The 18,707-nt window shown below is 38.5% G+C and overlaps 1 protein-coding gene across 5 annotated transcripts in view; it reads right to left on the reverse strand.

Moving 5' to 3' along the window:
- Nucleotides 1–3,738: 3,738 nt before the first annotated feature.
- The window catches only part of clcn2a (chloride channel, voltage-sensitive 2a), an 87,783-nt gene continuing 72,814 nt past the window's right edge, over nucleotides 3,739–18,707 (reverse strand). For 4 of the 5 annotated variants that reach the window (XM_059502159.1, XM_059502158.1, XM_059502157.1 and 1 more), the window contains 8 exons: nucleotides 17,884–18,062; nucleotides 14,747–14,855; nucleotides 14,579–14,625; nucleotides 9,764–9,829; nucleotides 7,580–7,618; nucleotides 7,089–7,193; nucleotides 5,307–5,393; nucleotides 3,739–5,239 (listed from right to left, as the gene is read on the reverse strand). In XM_059502159.1, the coding sequence (XP_059358142.1) occupies nucleotides 4,784–5,239; nucleotides 5,307–5,393; nucleotides 7,089–7,193; nucleotides 7,580–7,618; nucleotides 9,764–9,829; nucleotides 14,579–14,625; nucleotides 14,747–14,855; nucleotides 17,884–18,062 (1,088 nt within the window). In that variant the 3' untranslated portion in view covers nucleotides 3,739–4,783. The remainder of the gene's footprint in view (nucleotides 5,240–5,306; nucleotides 5,394–7,088; nucleotides 7,194–7,579; nucleotides 7,619–9,763; nucleotides 9,830–14,578; nucleotides 14,626–14,746; nucleotides 14,856–17,883; nucleotides 18,063–18,707) is intronic. The other variant, XM_059502160.1, reaches the window with a different exon arrangement.

Here is an 18,707-nt window from a genome sequence, read left to right on the forward strand (position 1 = left end):
CCCCGTCATATTCTGAAGTTGAACTCGAAGGAAATGAAGTGAACCCCTGGCCATATGTAGGCTCTATTATGCAGTGTAAGCTGTACTTGCCTAGTAAAACCAAACTAGCAGCTTATAAAATCTCGACAAGACATCAACCCTTCGCAAGAATGTAACAGGTAAGCTAAATAATTGCATCGTTGCATTGGTGGTTAAAATGAAGCTTTGACATTTTAGCAAAAGTTTTGCACAAATTAGCCAAAAAGACAGTGGTGAGGAGTGTGCTATATATATCATCTGCGATAATATCATGTTTTTTGTTTTAATGATGTGCGCGCGCATTTATAGCGCGTTCTTTCACTGTGTGATTCAGTCTCCTAAAGTGCATTTAGAATGATCACAAAGTTTAAGATATAGGGGCAGAAAATTCACATATTTATATAATTTCATATATTAAATCAAAATCACACAAAGAATGCCGTCTTTTCCACCAAAAATCATCATGAATATATACATACATATATATATAACAGTTCAGTAAACAAGTTAAATAAGAGACTTGCGTTCAGACACCATATTGCCTTTTTTTTAGCTCTATTTCTACAACAGAAAATAATTCCAAACCCCTTATGAAAGGAAAATATATTTACCAATATAATATATCTTAAAATATATTGTAATATATTAATTTCCCTTTTTATTTTCTAAAATATTATATATTTGAATACATTTAATAATATATTGATGATACATATATTACATAATATATTGCAAAATATACAAATGATTGCCGCTTTCAATATATTGCAATATATTGGAAAAAATAAATATATATAAGAATATATGCCTAATATATTACATGATATTTTCCAATATACTGCAATATATTTTTGTTTCATAAGGGACCAAAGCACAGTTTTGCATCTCTGAGCAACGTGACAGTGTTTCGTTCCTGAATGAATCAACCGTTTAAATGATTCGGTTCAGTCGCAATGACTCACTTATTAACAGTGACTTGCTGACACATACTGGCCATTTTAATTTTACATTAAAAGTATCTTTTGATTTTTTTTTAATAATTAATTTCTTATCATTTCAAATGAGTATTCAACATTTTATGTCTTGTATATCAAAACATTATTCATGCATTTGTAACTGCAGGTTAAATGATTTCTTGTCCTGCACTAAACAGTGTAATACATCTAAATGCCACTTCCAATGAATCTTCTGCATTTCCTCTGCATTAAAAGATGAGTTTGTTGATACTGATTTGCCTGGTAACAGCCCAAATTTTTTATTATTCTAAATAACTGATTCCTTTAATTAAAAACAACTAGTTTGAGATTAATAGACCTATACCAGGTGTGTCAAACTCAGTCCCTGGAGGGCCATAGCCCTGCAGAGTTTAGTTCTAACCCTGCTCCAGCACACATATCATGCGCTGAGTCCCAATTCTACTAGATTTAGAAACTAGAATTAGTACGTCCCAAATCGTAGTATGTTGAAAAGAGTATTCCAAAGATACCCGGATGGTCTACTATTTCAGGTTAGAATTCGATGTGCAGATCAATGCACACTCTAAGGGCTAATATTGCCCACAACCCATTGCGTGTGGGAGGGAGGAGCTTTGCGATGGCTTTGTTACACACACTGCACATGAACGTCAGAATCAGCTGCCTCACAAACGACCTGCGTTTGGTTCTACGACGACGACGCCCTGCTTCTTCACCCCTCAACTTGGTAGAAGAACACATTGTAAAATGTATTTTGAAAAAAAACGATGAGAAAAAAAGATGGGAATAGTAAATAAAATTTTATTGGACATACAAGAATGAATGAAACAACAGTTGTGGTGTGCCTAACTAGGCAACCACGTTGTCGTTCACGTTGCATGACGTCATCGAAGTATGTCCCAGAACGTGCATACTCTTTTGCTACACACTCAAAAGTATGTACTTTTTCCTCACAAAAAAAGTACATACTTTTAGGTCGTAGTATAAGTAGGCGAATTGGGACTCAGCAATGTAGTTTTCAAATAAACCTAAATGATTAGATTAGCTGGATCAGGTGTGTTTAATTAGGGTTAAAGGTTAAATCTAAACTGTGCAGGACTGTGGCCCTCCAGGAACTGAGTTTGACACCCTTGGCCTGTCCCATTTTTGACTCCCTCCCACTGTTAAAATGTAACTAAGTAATTTTTACTCTGAGTAAATTTTAAATGAGCTACTTTTTACTTTTACTTGAGTTGATTTTTAGACTGGTACTTTTACTTGTACTTAAGTAAAATTTCATTAATGTAATGGTACTTTTACTTGAGTATAATATTTTTGTACTCTTTCCACCTCTGCTTGTTACAATACATGTCCCATTCATGATGTGCATGATTGCAAACGGTTTCAAAATAATATGCACTGTAGAAGTAGAGTTCAGTAAAATAATCCTATTTGGCAAGCAGTAATTTTAATAAGACATTATTGCACAGATAGCAGCTAAAATCAAATAAAAAGCTTGGCGCATATGCAAAATAATTCGAATAAGACGCGATCGCAGGTACACAGAAAATCGATCGTTAATACTTTGATGATTGCTGGATGACATTGACCACAAACTCCCTGCAATAGTATTTATACAAAGGCTGGTACTAACACAATCGAAAGCTTCCCTCAATCTACACTGCCGTCTAAATCTGTGACATTGTGAGAATGTGCGAAAAGTAATGCGCTCTGGATTTCTGAACAAATCTGTCCTTGAAGAAAAAAGCAAAAGGCCATGTAAATTAACCTGATGAAGTAACGTGAAACAGGCCTATGCAGGCTATTTAAGCTTGCTGGAAAGGAATATGATTCGTATTGTTTATGCGCGTGTGTGAGCATGCAAATGATTGCATTGGGTTTCATGCATATAATTAAGAATTTAAGAGGCTCCGTTTCTCCACTTGGAGTCTCTCTTGAGTATTTCAAGCTTTAAGGGGAGATGCTTTAATACATTTTAAATGGCCAGGCAGCTATGCTACAAACTAGTCCTGATACAGATCGGCGCATGCTTAACATGCCTACATATTGTGGGATATCATTACTCATAATTACAGGCAACTCCATCCACGAATGCTTAACGATGCTTTGTTAAAGGAGTTTTTTTCTGATGCTGTCAGTATGGAAAACGCCTGTGTATTGCTGTGTTTTGTTTGAATGGTAATTACAATGTGTTTCAAAACTACCCTGGTTGGACACTCCTCAGCATGAGTCGCTGTTGGTTTTGTAGGGGAGAGTGGGATAAGATATGCCATCCCTGTAATCTAGTAAACTGGAAGATTTTTGTCAAATGACCACTTTTTTTAAAAAAGGTCTGTGGTATTCAGCTGCCTGTGGTATTCAGCTGCCTCTGATTCACAATTGTCAATTTTTTTGTGTGTGTTAAAAAAATGCATGTCAAAGGAAATTTTCTGCATGGCAGGTAAAATGAGTTTGATGTCAAAACAAATTTAACCATGTCTAAAAATATTTATCATACATTTTGGTGAATTGCCTAGAAAACAAAAGAGGCTATTAACCGTTAAACCATACGCATGCTGCAGTACATGCAAAAACACATTTTTTTGGTTGGTGAATATTGAGCATAAAAATATAAGATTAATGTTCATCAGTTGTTCATATTTTACCTGAAATAGTTCAAATATTGCCCAATGACTCAACATCCATGGCACATCTTACCCCTAATGTGGGGTAAGTTGTGTCACTCAGCCATTCCCCCCCCAAAAAAAGTAATATATCTGTACCTTTATCTGTTCTGAAATATAATCAGGCATATTAATTTCCCTGATGACTTATTTCTTCTTGCCGGGTTTAAATCAGGGGTCGGCAACGTCAGTCCTGAGTTTAGCTCTAACCCTAATGAAACCCACCTGAACAATCTAATCAAGGTCTTTAAGATTACTAAGGCTACAGATATGTGAAGTTTTTTTTCAGTGTTGGAGCTAAAATCTGCAGGACATCGGCACTCCAGCACCAACATTGCCTACCCCTGATCTAAATAAAAAGTAGCACAGTTTACCCCATTTTCCCATTTATTCTCCTGCCTTTCCACGACACTGGTTCCTGTGTCCTTCCTGCCTTTTGCTTATTTTGCATCATGTTCTTGTTCTCTCTCCATGTCTTCTGTGTCCTCTTTTGCCCACCCATTCCCTTTCTTTCCCCCGCTCTCTCCCTCCGTGTTTCCTTGCAGTGTGGGTTATTAAGGGCTATATTTAGAGCAAAATTGTAGTTTGGCTCTCAGAGACAATTTTATTTGGATTTAAAGTGTCTGCACCAGATGGGAGCGTTGGCTAGGTGCAGCTGAGTCACTCTCGCACACACACTCGACTTTTCTTATGCACACTCTGTCGCTTGCGCAAAGACGAAGAAACACACACACAAGCGAGCAACAAATCAACAAACACACTTATGACATCATTGAACATAAACTTCTTTAAATGAATCTCATCAACATAAATCAACACCGAAATGCGCTATGAAGCCACAAATCAACAGACACCTAAATTTATGAGGAATACACAGACAGTCGCTTACAAGCCCATCCGATGCCACACAGCACTCACACTGCAGCGCTATCTATGACATCCCACACATATAAACACACACAGCGTGTTTCGTGTGAAGGCAGGACCAGAGATTAGGGTTGGTTTGATTAGTACGGAGCAGAGAGTGTGCTTCACTGCTAAAATACTTCCTCCAGGTTTTCCTTAACCTGACTTTACAATCCCGTTTATGGTGTAAATGGAGTGTGCGTTACCGACTGCAAGCAGCTGTCATTCCGGCTGACCCTTTGAGGGCAAGGGGCTTCCCTTGCTCACCACTTCCTCCATCGGAGCTAGGCTTTGCTCACCAACGACCTCCGAGCCTCTATCCTCCAGAGGGTGGGTACAGTCACAGGGGAGCTGTGCGAGGTGCTCCTCTTGGGGTGTGGCGTCGGAATAGGGCAGCTCTGATTGGTCGTCTGTGTGTAATGGGCTGTTCTGACTGGACAGCTCTGTGCACTCAGTCTCATTCACCAGGCTTCCCTCAGACGGCTGCTCTGTTTGGTCATCCAGGTCGGGGAGCTTAGGTTCCCGTGGCAGCGCCAGGCTCCTGTGACGACTCCAGAGCTTGTGAAGCTCGGTGACCTCTGAGACGCTGTTGCTGTTCCCGCTGTCGCGGAAGCTGGCCAGCGGGGGACGGACTTTCACGCCAGTCACAGTTACAGAGCCCTCGATGGCCTTACGCAGCTATAAACAGACATTTTTTTAAATGTGTTTTTCTACTAAGAGCTAGTAAAAGCATACAATCACGCACCTCTTTTAGAGAGACCACTCCTACTAGACGTCCGGTGCTGGTTACATAGGCATGATCCAGGCCAAGTAGTGAGAAGATGGTGTGTGTCTGAACAAAAGGGACAAAGATAAAGTCTGACATATGGATAAATAAATGTGAAATGAGTCTATAGTTTGGGGACCAATTCTCATTATTATCTAACTATTAATTATGACTTTTGCCACAGTAAACTCCTAATTAGCTTCTTATTAATAGTAAGGTACTTGTTAAGTTTAAAGTGTGTGCATAATTTTTAGGCAAGTTGATATTCTGATCATATTTTTTCCCCAAGCTCATTTGATCAATTCCAAACCACATCAATTGTAATAACTATTTTGTATTTATTCATTTAGAAGTGATATAGGCTATAATTGTCCATGAAGGCTGGAAGTGAATAACTCCTTAAATTCAGGTGTGAAGAATTATTAGGCAGGTTTCCTTTTACAGATAAAATGAGCAAATAAAGAGATTTAACTTAATGAAAGTCAATGATCCAAAGAAAATCAACTTAATAATAATGATAATAAGAATAACTTTGCATGCACTGTAAGTGTTAGGAAGGGTTATGGGATCCAGAATGGCCATGCAGATTAAGGCATTATTATGTGCTTTGCAAGTCAACAGCTAGTTAAGTAACAACAAGAATGCTGGTAATATGCATGCTAAGCAACTAGTTAATAGTGAAAAGTGTTATCTTTGCTTTTCCATGACATTATATGGCTTACAATACAATCTATTGCTAACAAAAACCTGTCATGTGGCTTCAGAACATATCATACAAATGATCAACAATACTTTTATGATATTTTTTTGTCATTTTATATGGCCGAATAAAAGATTGCTGTAGGGATGACATTGTTTTTTAGACCTAAAACCCAAAAGCATTTTTACACTTCTGTTTCCTTCACTTCATCTTCCACAAGTCAGTTTTTTTTATGGGATTTTTGTTAAATGACCGAAAAAAGGTCTGTGGTTCACACAAGTTAAAGACATTTTCATGTTTTATTCTATGAAATAAAATACATCAGTAATGTTTGTGTTTTTTTTTTTTTAGTTTTTTTTTTTTATAAAGCTTTTACTTTTCTTGAAAAAGATGGTTGCTAACATGGCCTAATGGAACAACAGAGATGGTCAGGAACATTAAAAGTCATCATGCCGAACAGGTAAACTCATCTGCTCACTAGTCTTTTTTCACAGCCACATTGTGTTAAAGAACTGGGCTCTTGCCCTATTCGGATGGTAATTCTTTCTCAAGGGGATGCAAGTTATGTTCACCATTTACAGGGGGTACCTGGTGATTTTATTGCCATCCAAATACAGAATGTCATAGTTTTTCTCTCAACACCTGCATAAAAATCCCAGGCTGAATTACCTATGTTTTTTGACAAACACCAAGGTTGTGTGGTCCGGATCCACATTTCTGAGTTTACGAGAAAAAATTTATTCAAAATTCAGTGTTTAAATTCTTTTTGACCACCACCAAATACCATATGGTAACTGTTGTACTTCTCTGTAATTGGTGTGCATACAATACATTTAGTTTTCACTTCTGGGGACTGTATTTAGGCTTCAAAATTCATAAAACATTTGTTATTTTGTGAAGTTTAACTTGGTTTCAGAGCTTTTCTGTAATAACCCCAAAAGCCAATGTAAAAATCCTATTGGGTTTTTGTCAAGGGAAGTAGGGTGATGTAAACAACAAATGTTGGCCTACAAAAATACACTGCAGTGCACTATGCTTGGCAGATACAGCAGATCTTTTACCTTATGCAAAGATGTCCGTTCCACCAGCTGAAAGGGGGCGGGGTCTATTTTACAGTTATTGAAATTAACAGCCTCATCCAGCTGTTGCTCCTCCCACTCTGCTATCTGAAAAATAAAATTAAGAAAAAAGTTAAAACTATTAAAGATAAAAAAAACATATATATATATTATATATATATATATAGAAATGTCCATAAAATATGTAAACTGATAGGTGCAATTATCCTAGATTTTATACTATTTATGCAATATCATAAGATAATCCTCTCCATAAGCAGTCCATTAAATATTAAATAAATAATTCAAAAAAATGCAAAGGCATCATTTGAGTTTTAATAGAATCCCGAATTCCCCGGATCAAACTTTCAAACCCCTCTGTTTATTCTAGAATAGTTACAATGAAATAGAAATTACCTCAGAATATGTGACTCACTACAAGAATCATGATACAGTTACAACATAATTAAGGGGTTAGTCTTAAATTGATATACCTCTGCTGTTGACATGTCATCTTCAACATCAGGTGTATCCTGAAAACAAGTTTATTAATTAGACATAAAAATGCACAAATGTTTCTTTCATACATTCTTGTCCTCACAAACAGTCATGCAATTCACTCAGTTCACAAGACAAGCTACACATACTAATGTAATCTACCGAAGCGGCTCAAGCTTTACTAAACATTAGCAAGCTTAAGCAATACATTGAAACGCAGCCCAGGGGAGGGTGAGGTAGATTGGATGCCATTACGAAGGCAATAAAGAACTAAGACAGGGAATAGCTTTTCGAAAGGTTTTTAATTTTATTGGAGAGTTTAAAGGGTTAGTTCACCCAGATAGCAAAATTATGTAATTAATAACTTACCCTCATGTTGTTTCAAACCCGTAAGACCTCCGTTTATCTTTGGAACACAGTTTAAGATATTTTAGATTTAGTCCAAGAGCTCTCAGTCCCTCCACTGAAACTGTGTGTACGGTATACTGTCCATGTCCAGAAAGGTAAGAAAAACATCATCAAAGTAGTCCATGTGAAATTAGAGGGTCAGTTAGAATATTTTGAAGCATCGAAAATACATTTTGGTCCAAAAATAGCAAAAACGACGACTTTATTCAGCATTGTCTTCTCTTCCGTGTCTGTTGTGTGAGAGAGTTCAAAACAAAGCAGTCTGGATATCCGGTTCGCGAACGAATCATTCAGGTCACCAAATTGAACTGAATCGTTTTAAACGGTTCGCATCTCTAATACGCATTAATCCACAAATGACTTAAGCTGTTAACTTTTTTAATGTGGCTGACACTCCCTCTGAGTTCAAACAAACCAATATCCTGGAGTAATTCATGCACTCAAACAGTACACTGACTGAACTGCTGTGAAGAGAGAACTGAAGATGAACACCGAGCCGAGCTGATTCTTTTGGTGATTGATTCTAAACTGATTCTGTACTAGTGTTATGAGCGCGGGTAAACCGAAGGCTTGAATCAAGGGCAATCATCGCAAATGACGCCATTACGTCGAGCGCAAAAGAACCGGTGATCCGTTTTCTTCAACCGGTTTATTGAATCGAACTGTCCGAAAGAACTACTGGTGATCCGAAAACCGATGCAACCGGTTCTGTTTTTGTTTTGTTCGTTATCTGGCTCGGCTCTGTGTTCATCTTCAGTTCTCTCTTCACAGCAGTTCAGTCAGTGTACTGTTTGAGTGCATGCATTACTCCGGGATATTGGTTTGTTTGAACTCAGAGGGAGTGTCAGCCACATTAAAAAAGTTAACAGCTTAAGTCATTTGTGGATTAATGCGTATTAGAGATGCGAACCGTTTAAAACGATTCAGTTCGATTTGGTGACCTGAATGATTCGTTCGCGAACCGGATATCCAGACTGCTTTGTTTTGAACTCTCTCACACAACAGACATGGAAGAGAAGACAATAAAATAAATTGAATAAAGTCTTGAATAAAGTCTGAAAGTCTTGAATAAAGCTGAATAAAGTCGTAGTTTTTGCTATTTTTGGACCAAAATGTATTTTCGATGCTTCAAAATATTCTAACTGACCCTCTAATGTCACATGGACTACTTTGATGATGTTTTTCTTACCTTTCTGGACATGGACAGTATACCGTACACACAGTTTCAATGGAGGGACTGAGAGCTCTTGGACTAAATCTAAAATATCTTAAACTGTGTTCCAAAGATAAACGGAGGTCTTACGGGTTTGGAACAACATGAGGGTAAGTTATTAATTACATAATTTTGCTATCTGGGAGAACTAACCCTTTAAGGCTCCAGTTCAAAATTGGACTTGAACCAACTTTTAAGGATTTGTTCAAAATAAATTGGTCCAACTGCAGCATCCCCTGATGTCCGCCTGTAGGTTTACAAACATTTGGGGCCTGTCCTGGTTCTTGACAACCGCAAAACCAAGCCTTGCGTCACACTAACGCGCTCAACCCCATGAGAGATAAATATACACTTCATAGCATGGCATGAATCATTTCATGAGTCAGCTTCTTCCCTGTTCCCTAGAGGGGAAGTACTAAGCTGGAGGGGAGTATCAATACAGCACAACGGCAGACCGCAATAAGGCCTCTGAGTAAAGACCCTATTGGCTGTGCCACTGCCAACCCAATGATGTGTGTTTGTGGGCGAGCGGAACGAGTCTCTGCGGCTGCGTTCTTACCGCCATGGGTATCTTCACACGCTTGGGCCTCCTGCTCCTCTTAGGAGCCATGGGGCCAGCATTGCTCTTCCAGACAAAACAGATAGAAAAGGGAGGAGCATAAAGCGTTAATGTTACTCTAACGCAACGCTCTCTTAACGGCTGCACCTTCAACATTGACTATTATCAAGGGACACAGAGCTGTCGTTCCTCCAAAGAGAAAGGCAAAAAGGGGTGTGTAACAAATAAATACAGCAGCCGAAATCCCATGTTAATGCCAGGCTGACAAAACGCTCACTGTGTGCTGTCAACATGTCGATTGATAAGAAAAGTCCTGTGGGAGTCCACTGAAACATGAGGTGAAACTCCAAAGAAACACAGACTAAGGCTTTGTTCACACTGCACTTAAGTTCTAATCATAATTTTGTATTATTTAATTTTTTTATCTGGGGCTGGATTAAAAAAAAATCTTAAGAATGTTATTAAAGGTCCTATGACATGAAAATTTCACTTTCTGAGGTTTTTTAATATTAATATGAGTTCCCCTGGCCTGTATATGGTCCCCAAGTTTCTAGAAATCTTAATCGGTGTAAATCGAGATTTTGCTATCTTTCTCTGCCTTTGAGAAAATGGAAGCTCAAACGGGCTGATCTTGAATCTCCTCTTTGTGACGTTGTAAGGAGAATTGTTACCTTCCCTTTCTCTGCTTTGCCCGCCCAAATATTTACATATAATTCAGTCGCAATGTCAGGACAGGCGTTACAAACAGACTTTTATGATATGGATTCGACAGCACCGGCACAAACAGTGAGTAACCCTGTTCATTAATGCCTTATCTGTGATCAGTGATTTCTGAAGTGTAGCTAATTATTCAAGTTCACACAGACTTTCTTTCTAAATCATTTAATACTGTTTATGCATCAGTGAATCAAGCCAGTGACTAAACGATCAACTTCACGTTGTTTCTCTTAGTAGCATGAAACAAATCTGTTATTTAAATTGTGATTTAACTACAGAGAGCGATCAAAGAACGCTCCCTTTTTTTCGGAGCTCTCACACATTGCGAGTATATCTGCACTCTTGCCTGAACTGCCGTTACAATGAATGACGCTGTTATGCTGCACAACAAAGCTCTTACTGTATTCATGTGTTTGCTGTTAGTTGTGGTGAAAGCATTTTGTGAGAGAAAACGTGTTGCAATAATGACGAGATGACTGCATTCACGCGATAAACAGACTCTGTCTACTCAATGCTCATCACTGCAGCTTTTCATGTGATGGGAAAAGATCGAAAAAATAATTATATAATCATCACTTCCACGATTCGTTAATCTCGACAGCTGTAATAGTAAATATATATATATATATATATATTTGAGAGCGGTTCCACATGTAATACGCATTTCAAATGGAAAGATGTCAGCCAATCACAACAGTTGTCGTTTACTCTGAGTCTCACAGCAGACACGCCCCTTCAAACAGAGCATTCAAGCCAGAGGGCTAATATCAGGATATAAAAATGCTTTTTATTTCTAAATTTTAAAGGTAAAAATCATACTAACAATATAAGTACACCTAAGGAAACATTAAAAAGCATTTAAAGAAAAGGAAATAATCCATGTCATGGGACCTTTAAAAAACGCTGCTTTAGAACACTAATTTTGAAACTTGTGAATCCATTAGAATCATTAGATATGAATAGATTTTTATGTGCAGCTCTAGTTTTCTCTTCCTCATCTTTAAAGCAGCGCAGCATGGCCTCGCACACTTTGCTACATTTTCCCGGGGGCGGGGTTTATCTGGGTTTGTTATGTCATGAACCCTGGGAAGTATGTTGTAGTCCCAATGTGCCGTTTGTGAAGGCATTAAACTGCCAGTATTTTAAAATAAGATCGCCATTTGCATTGAACTTTTTCTTAAAGGGTTAGTTCACCCAAATAGCAAAATTATGTCATTTATAACTTACCCTCATGTCGTTCCAAACCAGTAAGACCTCCGTTTATATTTGGAACACAGTTTAAGATATTTTAGATTTAGTCCAAGAGCTCTCAGTCCCTCCATTGAAACTGTGTGTACGGTATACTGTCCATGTCCAGAAAGGTAAGAAAAACATCATCAAAGTAGTCCATGTGACATTAGAGGGTCAGTTAGAATATTTTGAAGCATCGAAAATACATTTTGGTCCAAACATAGCAAAAACTACGACTTTATTCAGCATTGTCTTCTCTTCCATGTCTGTTGTAAGAGAGAACCAGTCATTCTTTTGTTCGTTATCTGGCTCGGCTCTGTGTTCATCTTCAGTTCTCTCTTCACAGCAGTTCAGTCAGTGTACTGTTTGAGTAAATGAATTACTCCGGGATATTGGATTGTTTGAACTCAGAGGGAGTGTCAGCTAGAGGTCTTCACGGGTCCAAAAATTCGTGTACTACACCGAACCGACCCGGACCCGTCTAATATTTCAAAAGCTGGACCCGGACCCGTGTAGATCTGAGAAATGCCTACCCGGACCCGACCCAGACCCGTATATTACATTACATTACATTAATTCATTTAGCTGACGCTTTTATCCAAAGCGACTTGCATTTGCTATATATGTCAGAGGTTGCACGCCTCTGGAGCAACTAGGGGTTAAGTGTCTTGCTCAGGGACACATTGGTGTCTCACAGTGGATTCGAACCCGGGTCTCTCACACCAAAGGCATGTGCCATTGCGCCAACACCACCCCGTATATTATTTGAAATCTGGACCCGAACCCGCCGGGAAGACACAGACCCGACTGGACCCGACGTTCACATATTCCACCTTAAATTGCTATTACAAGTCAATAAACCTGTTGCGAAAAATACAACTTTTTGTCTTACCTAATTTAAAGAGCCGTAGTCTCTCTTCCTTGTACCTGACTGCCTGTGATGCATTACAATCCTCCGACAAGAAAGTTATTCATGTTATTCCTCTCGTTATTCCAGAGGAATCCGGTGACGGATGACAAATGCTACTGTGCACATGTACATTCTGACTCGAGTTAACTCGCATAATAACCTCAACTGTCTGCCCTTTTGAACTATAATAACGATCGCTCGTGCAATGCCATGGCCGCTGACATTATTTATTTGCTATCATCTGATCTCTGTGCTCTCTGCTCTACATCGAGTCTGAATCTGAACCACTAAAACTTTAAGATTAAACGGTTCATTTATAATATTATAAAAATGGGAGAAAATGTAAAACGCGGTTTGGCGGTTGAAGTGTCCCTCACTGGTTGCCATAGAAACATGAAATGCGCTCGAGACTGCACATGCGTGCTAGCTGTATCAACCTAAAATGCTTTAACGCAATTTGAGCTTCATAGAAAACATTTATGTGACAGTTCACCTCAGATTGTGTTGCTGATTTGAAATATATTAAATATGAGTGTGTCAAGTCTGCAAGCATTAATACCGTGCGTGCACTTGTATTAACTCTGAGTCTGCGCGCTCTGCTTCTAAAAGCAGAGAGAGAGAGAGATCACTTTTTTTGGCTCCCTCTTTTCTTTTCCTAATTTTACAAGTTGCAAGTTACAAAAAACACAAGCAGTCTTTGATCATGGCCGGGTGTTCTCCGAGTCCAATGACTCCGATCGCACGGGTATTACACACAATTTTAAACAGACCCGGGACCCGAGGTAATAGATTCGGACCCAACCTGGACCCGGCTGATGATTTAAAATATAGACCCGAACCCGTACGGGTCCCGGGTCGGGTCCGGGGTCGACGGGTCTCGGGTGCACTGTGAAGACCTCTAGTGTCAGCCACATTAAAAAAGTTAACAGCTTAAGTCATTTGTGGATTAATGCGTATTGGAGACGCGAACCGTTTAAAACGATTCAGTTCGATTTGGTGAACTGGATCAAAAAGATCTGGTTACATTGAATGATTCATTCGCGAACCGGATATCACAAACTGCTTTGTTTTGAACTCTCTCTCACAACAGACATGGAAGAGAAGACAATGCTGAATAAAGTCGTAGTTTTTGCTATTTTTGGACCAAAATGTATTTTTGATGAATCAAAATATTCTAACTGACCCTCTGATGTCACATGGACTACTTTGATGATGTTTTTCTTACCTTTCTGGACATAGACAGTATACCGTACACACAGTTTCAATGGAGGGACTGAGAGCTCTCGGACTGAATCTAAAATATCTTAAACTGTGTTCCGAAGATAAACAGAGATCTTATGGGTTTGGAACAACATGAGGGTAAGTTATTAATGACATAATTTTGCTATTTGGGTGAACTAACCCTTTAACTTAGCAGATATTGTTTATGTTCAAACAGCAACATTACACACTAACAAAAATAAACTGAAGTTGCAATCAACCACCCCTTTAAGAAAAATCTTTATGTTAAGAATACTTAGAAAAAAAACACCCTTAACCATTTAAAGTGAGGCCGATCTTTTCAGCATTCAATAGTAAATGCCACATGTGCGTGTAAAGAGTGAATTTGGATATTCTGCAGTACAAATGTTGAGTAAAAATCCATGAAATTTAATTAGACTTGAATCATATTTATGTGCGTTGAATCACATTTTGTCATAAATGTTTAAAATAGGATATAACTAAACAGAAGCAAGTCGAATAGGGCAAAAGATAGGCATGTCTGAACAAAGCCTAAGACAACAAGCACTAAAACATTTAAAAAAGAAACAAGCAAGATGTTTAGTCTAATTGTAAGGCTGGTTTAGCAGATGGTCCTTCCTTAGACTCTTGTTCCATATTCAGGTTCTGGGCACCTGTAAAATCTACAGCTTCATAAGTGCCACGTATCACCCACAATCCCTAGAGAGACATTGTACCTCTACTAGCTCCTTCACAGGTTCCCCAGAGGAGAGGTTTGGAGAGCCTGCAGAAGAGGAGTGATTAGATTATCACAAGATGGGTGCGTACCAGGGGGTCGCAGACAGTTCGCAACAAGACATACATGAGTAGGAGTTGAAATGTGTGAGTAAGTGCTATATACACACTGTTCAGTGACTCTGTGTTGCTGATTGCAGACACCGTCTTCAGAGCAGACTTGAGGGGGATCTGGGAGTTAGTCAGTGTGGGGCTGTAGGAGGACTCTTCAGTGGAGATCTGGAGAAAAACAGTCTCTTAGATCCACTTATAAGTAAGTTTGATTACTAACACAGGCTTCACATACTCTCAGCTGTTTTACTGAACTCAGAGATGACAGCCTGCCAGGAAAGAATTCTTTGGGATGAAACAGAAATCATGAAAAAAAAATCACCTGACTTTATTCTTCTTGAGGAATAAACAGACAACTGGAGAACACAGACTCCAAAAATAATGTCAGACTAATATTTAACATAATTAAAGAAATACTTCACCCAAAATTGAAAATTATTTATTACTTTCTCTCTGCTGTTCCAAGCCCATATGTCATTTTCAGTTAAACACGGAAGGAGAAATGATTCAGTGGCGGATCCAGAGGGCTAGTTGGGGTGGCAATTGCCACCCCATACGAAGTCCTTGCAACCCCTGTTGCCACCCCGCTGAAAACATTACACTGTTTGATTTTTACGAACATTTCTCAAAACTCCCAGCGGACGTGAATGCATCCTTACGCAGCACGGACAGGCGTGCTGTTGCTGCTACACTTTTCATTGGTTAAGCTGACACGCAGCTCCTTCGTGTTCCAAACGGTTTCAAAACAACGCGGCAGCACACACGTGATAGATGAAGAGCGTTTTGCTGGTATGTACGGCTTTTATTGTTATTAAATTAAACAAAGTACTGTTTTAACGGGAAGTAAGGGAGACGTTGCTCTGTAGTGCTTAGCATTAATACTTAAATGAGCTTTAACGTTACTAGCCTCGTGAAACTGACTGACTAACGTTAACTTAATACTGTCACGCCTGCGTGAAGATGCTTAAAACATGTCGTTAGCAAATGTTCAGCAACAATCACAGACATTAGGTAACTTAGGCTTATTCATATTGGCACGTGTAATGCAGCATATTAAACTAAGTTACTCTTAATAAAACCGCCGTGGAGATACAGGGATGCAAACAGCGCGCTTTTCGGCGCCTCGCACTTTTTCACGTCAGTTTGGGTGACTTGGGTCTGAGAGGGTCTGATTATAATTTCACAAAGTCATCTGAAGCCATTCCATAGCTTAATGTGAGGGACAGAAGTCTATTTACATCAAATTACAGTTTATGGAAACTTGTTTTCCCTCCTCTTCGGCTGTCAATCATTCTCCATTCAGTATTATTCAACCAGCGCACGCGCCTCGTCCGGTTTCAGCAAGATACACGGTAAAGCTCTGTCCAATATGATATATTCACATTATAATGCTTGATCTGTAGATAAAAGGCTGTGGATTTGCATAAAATGACTTTATTATTTGTATTTGTATTTCATATTTGTTGCTGTTTTAACGACTCGCTACCGTGTGCCTGCTAAGTTAGATCACACACACCACAAGGACTATGAATCGGCATCAAACGCACAACAACTGGAATTTAAAACCGTGAAGAAACAAATGATCAATAAAGTGTTGGACAGATATACACTAGGATTTGTGCGCTCGACATTTCTTCACTTTGTGCCGTGAACTTCTAAATGCGCACTTGTGCAGCGCAGCACACTGTGACCCCATTTTGCTTTGAGCACATCATTCTGCACCCGCGATGCGCATACGCGCTTTGTGCGCTCTGTTTTGAAGCGTTTCATATTATCATGGTTTTGCGCACTGAAAGATTATTTTTAATACCTAGCCTACACAATACATTTAAAATAAGCATAATTTAATTGTATATTATTTGTGTAGTGTAGGCTATATAAATATACTATATATACTAATAGTAATTTGTTTTTATTAACATGTTTAGATTTTATAAAGTTACTGTGCAAATTTTTATACTTGTTCTATTTTTGCTGTATACATAATACATATATAATTGTGTACATTTTGGAAAATAAACAACTTTAATTTAATCTTTATACATTTTGTGGCAAATAATTTATTTTTAGTGTAATTGAACACTTTGTATATTGACCCCCCAAAATAATACCTTGCCACCCCTTTGCCACCCCTGTTTTAAAAGTCTAGCTCCGCCACTGAAATGTTTATGTTGTTCATCTTTACAAAAGCTCATAATGACCAATAAACACTGTAAGGGAACCATAAAAAGAGTCCATTTGCCTTATTTGCTATATTTTAAGACCTCTGAAGCAATACTACAAAGACTGAAATTTAGGTCCTTAATTATGGAAAATGTGCCTCATCGCTGCAATTCTCAAATCTTATTCTTCATCTTGTGTCCTGCAAGTTTCAGAACACAAAACATCCTCAATAGTCTAAAAACATCTTATCCTGAAGGCAGTAAGCCAAAACAACAGTTTGTGGAATGTACCACTCTGTGATATAATAGTGTGGATAAGCACCAACTCTACAGAAGAATATCTAGATCGCTGTCTGTTTAGCCCCGTCCACCGATTCACGCACAAAGTGCTTACGAGAGAGAGCTGAATACGCAGGTCTACGCAGAAACCAAATGACAGATAACAAGACAGCGTGTAGTGCCAAGTTGTGGAAAAACAGTATTTGCATTGCATTCCTTCTGATCCCAACATTATAGAAAAGAGTGGATTAACTATATTTTTAATTAAGACTGCGTCAGGAAGAAATCTTTTGTTCACTTAATTTTGAAACTAAAAGACAACGCTGACCCGACTATATTGGATCCAACAGTCATGTCACAACACACAAGTGTGAGCAACTGCTTTTATTATGTGGTCGCTATTGCTTTGACTGTTTAACAGATCGTTTGATATATACTAAGTATTTATGAGTTTTTAACCTAAATCACATCAGTGTCCATCTATGGAAATAGACTGTCAAACATACACAAGCCAATCATATCAATGGGTTTTTACTTCCAAGTCTACAATCTATAGCCTATTTCTTCTAAATTATGATGTTTTTTTATGTAAAAATCCTCAGAGAACAGCACAAAATAAAAAAACAAAGGCAGTTCATGATCCCTTTAAAAACACTAATAATTTAATAATAATAATGTCTCGTGTAATCTTTGGCAATTATCTAAAAGAATATCCATTTTACATGTGCTATTATTACTATTATACCAGTTCATACCAGGAAACGTACGCCGCGACCAGTCCTGAGGGGTGAGTCTTGGGGGAAGGTGGGCACACGGGTGCCATTGTCCTGAGCACGTTCCCTCAAGTACTCCAGCCTGCGAGCTCGGCTAAGCTGCTGCGAGAGCAGGGTCTGCAGCTGGGAGCGCTCCATAGAGCCCAGCAGGATCATGGACTCTGGAGCCAGGTGGGGACACAGGCAAGGGAGACAGTAGAGAGACCAGAAAGAGAGGGAAAGAGAGAGAAAGAGAGAAGTGAGAGAGACACAGTGGGATAGCTGGAAGAATGGGGGATAGTAAAGGCAAATGGTGGGAGGGCGGGTGGGAAAGGAGATGGAGAAGGTAAAGAATGTGTCTGCCACAGGGTATGAGGTGGAATTGAGGGATTACATTTCCAAATGTGAGCTTTTATTTGGGAACATCAAGAAAATGTCTGGAAAAGAAACTGTACTAAAATCAGTAAAATGTCAAGAAATATTTACAACCTCATTGTTACACACTTATTTATTTGTATTTTTCCTTTTCTAGCACACTGTCCATTTTAAAGCATCATACAAACACTTCAAATAAACGGTTCATTCAGAAGCTTCATTCACTACATCTGTACACTTCTAGTTTTCAAGCCATATATTAACTCAAAATTGTTATTAGGCACATTTTTACAGTTGACATAAACCTTGAAATAAACAAATGTCTAGGATTCTGAAAAAACTTGAAACAAGTAAAAGCTTTAAAAAATAGATACAAAATGTTTCAGATTCTACACTAATCAAATAATTCAAATGATGTGACTTTGTACATTTGGTCAGATGTTCTTCAGTTT

This window comes from Carassius carassius, chromosome 20, assembly GCF_963082965.1.
Source record: "Carassius carassius chromosome 20, fCarCar2.1, whole genome shotgun sequence".
NCBI lineage: Eukaryota > Metazoa > Chordata > Actinopteri > Cypriniformes > Cyprinidae > Carassius > Carassius carassius.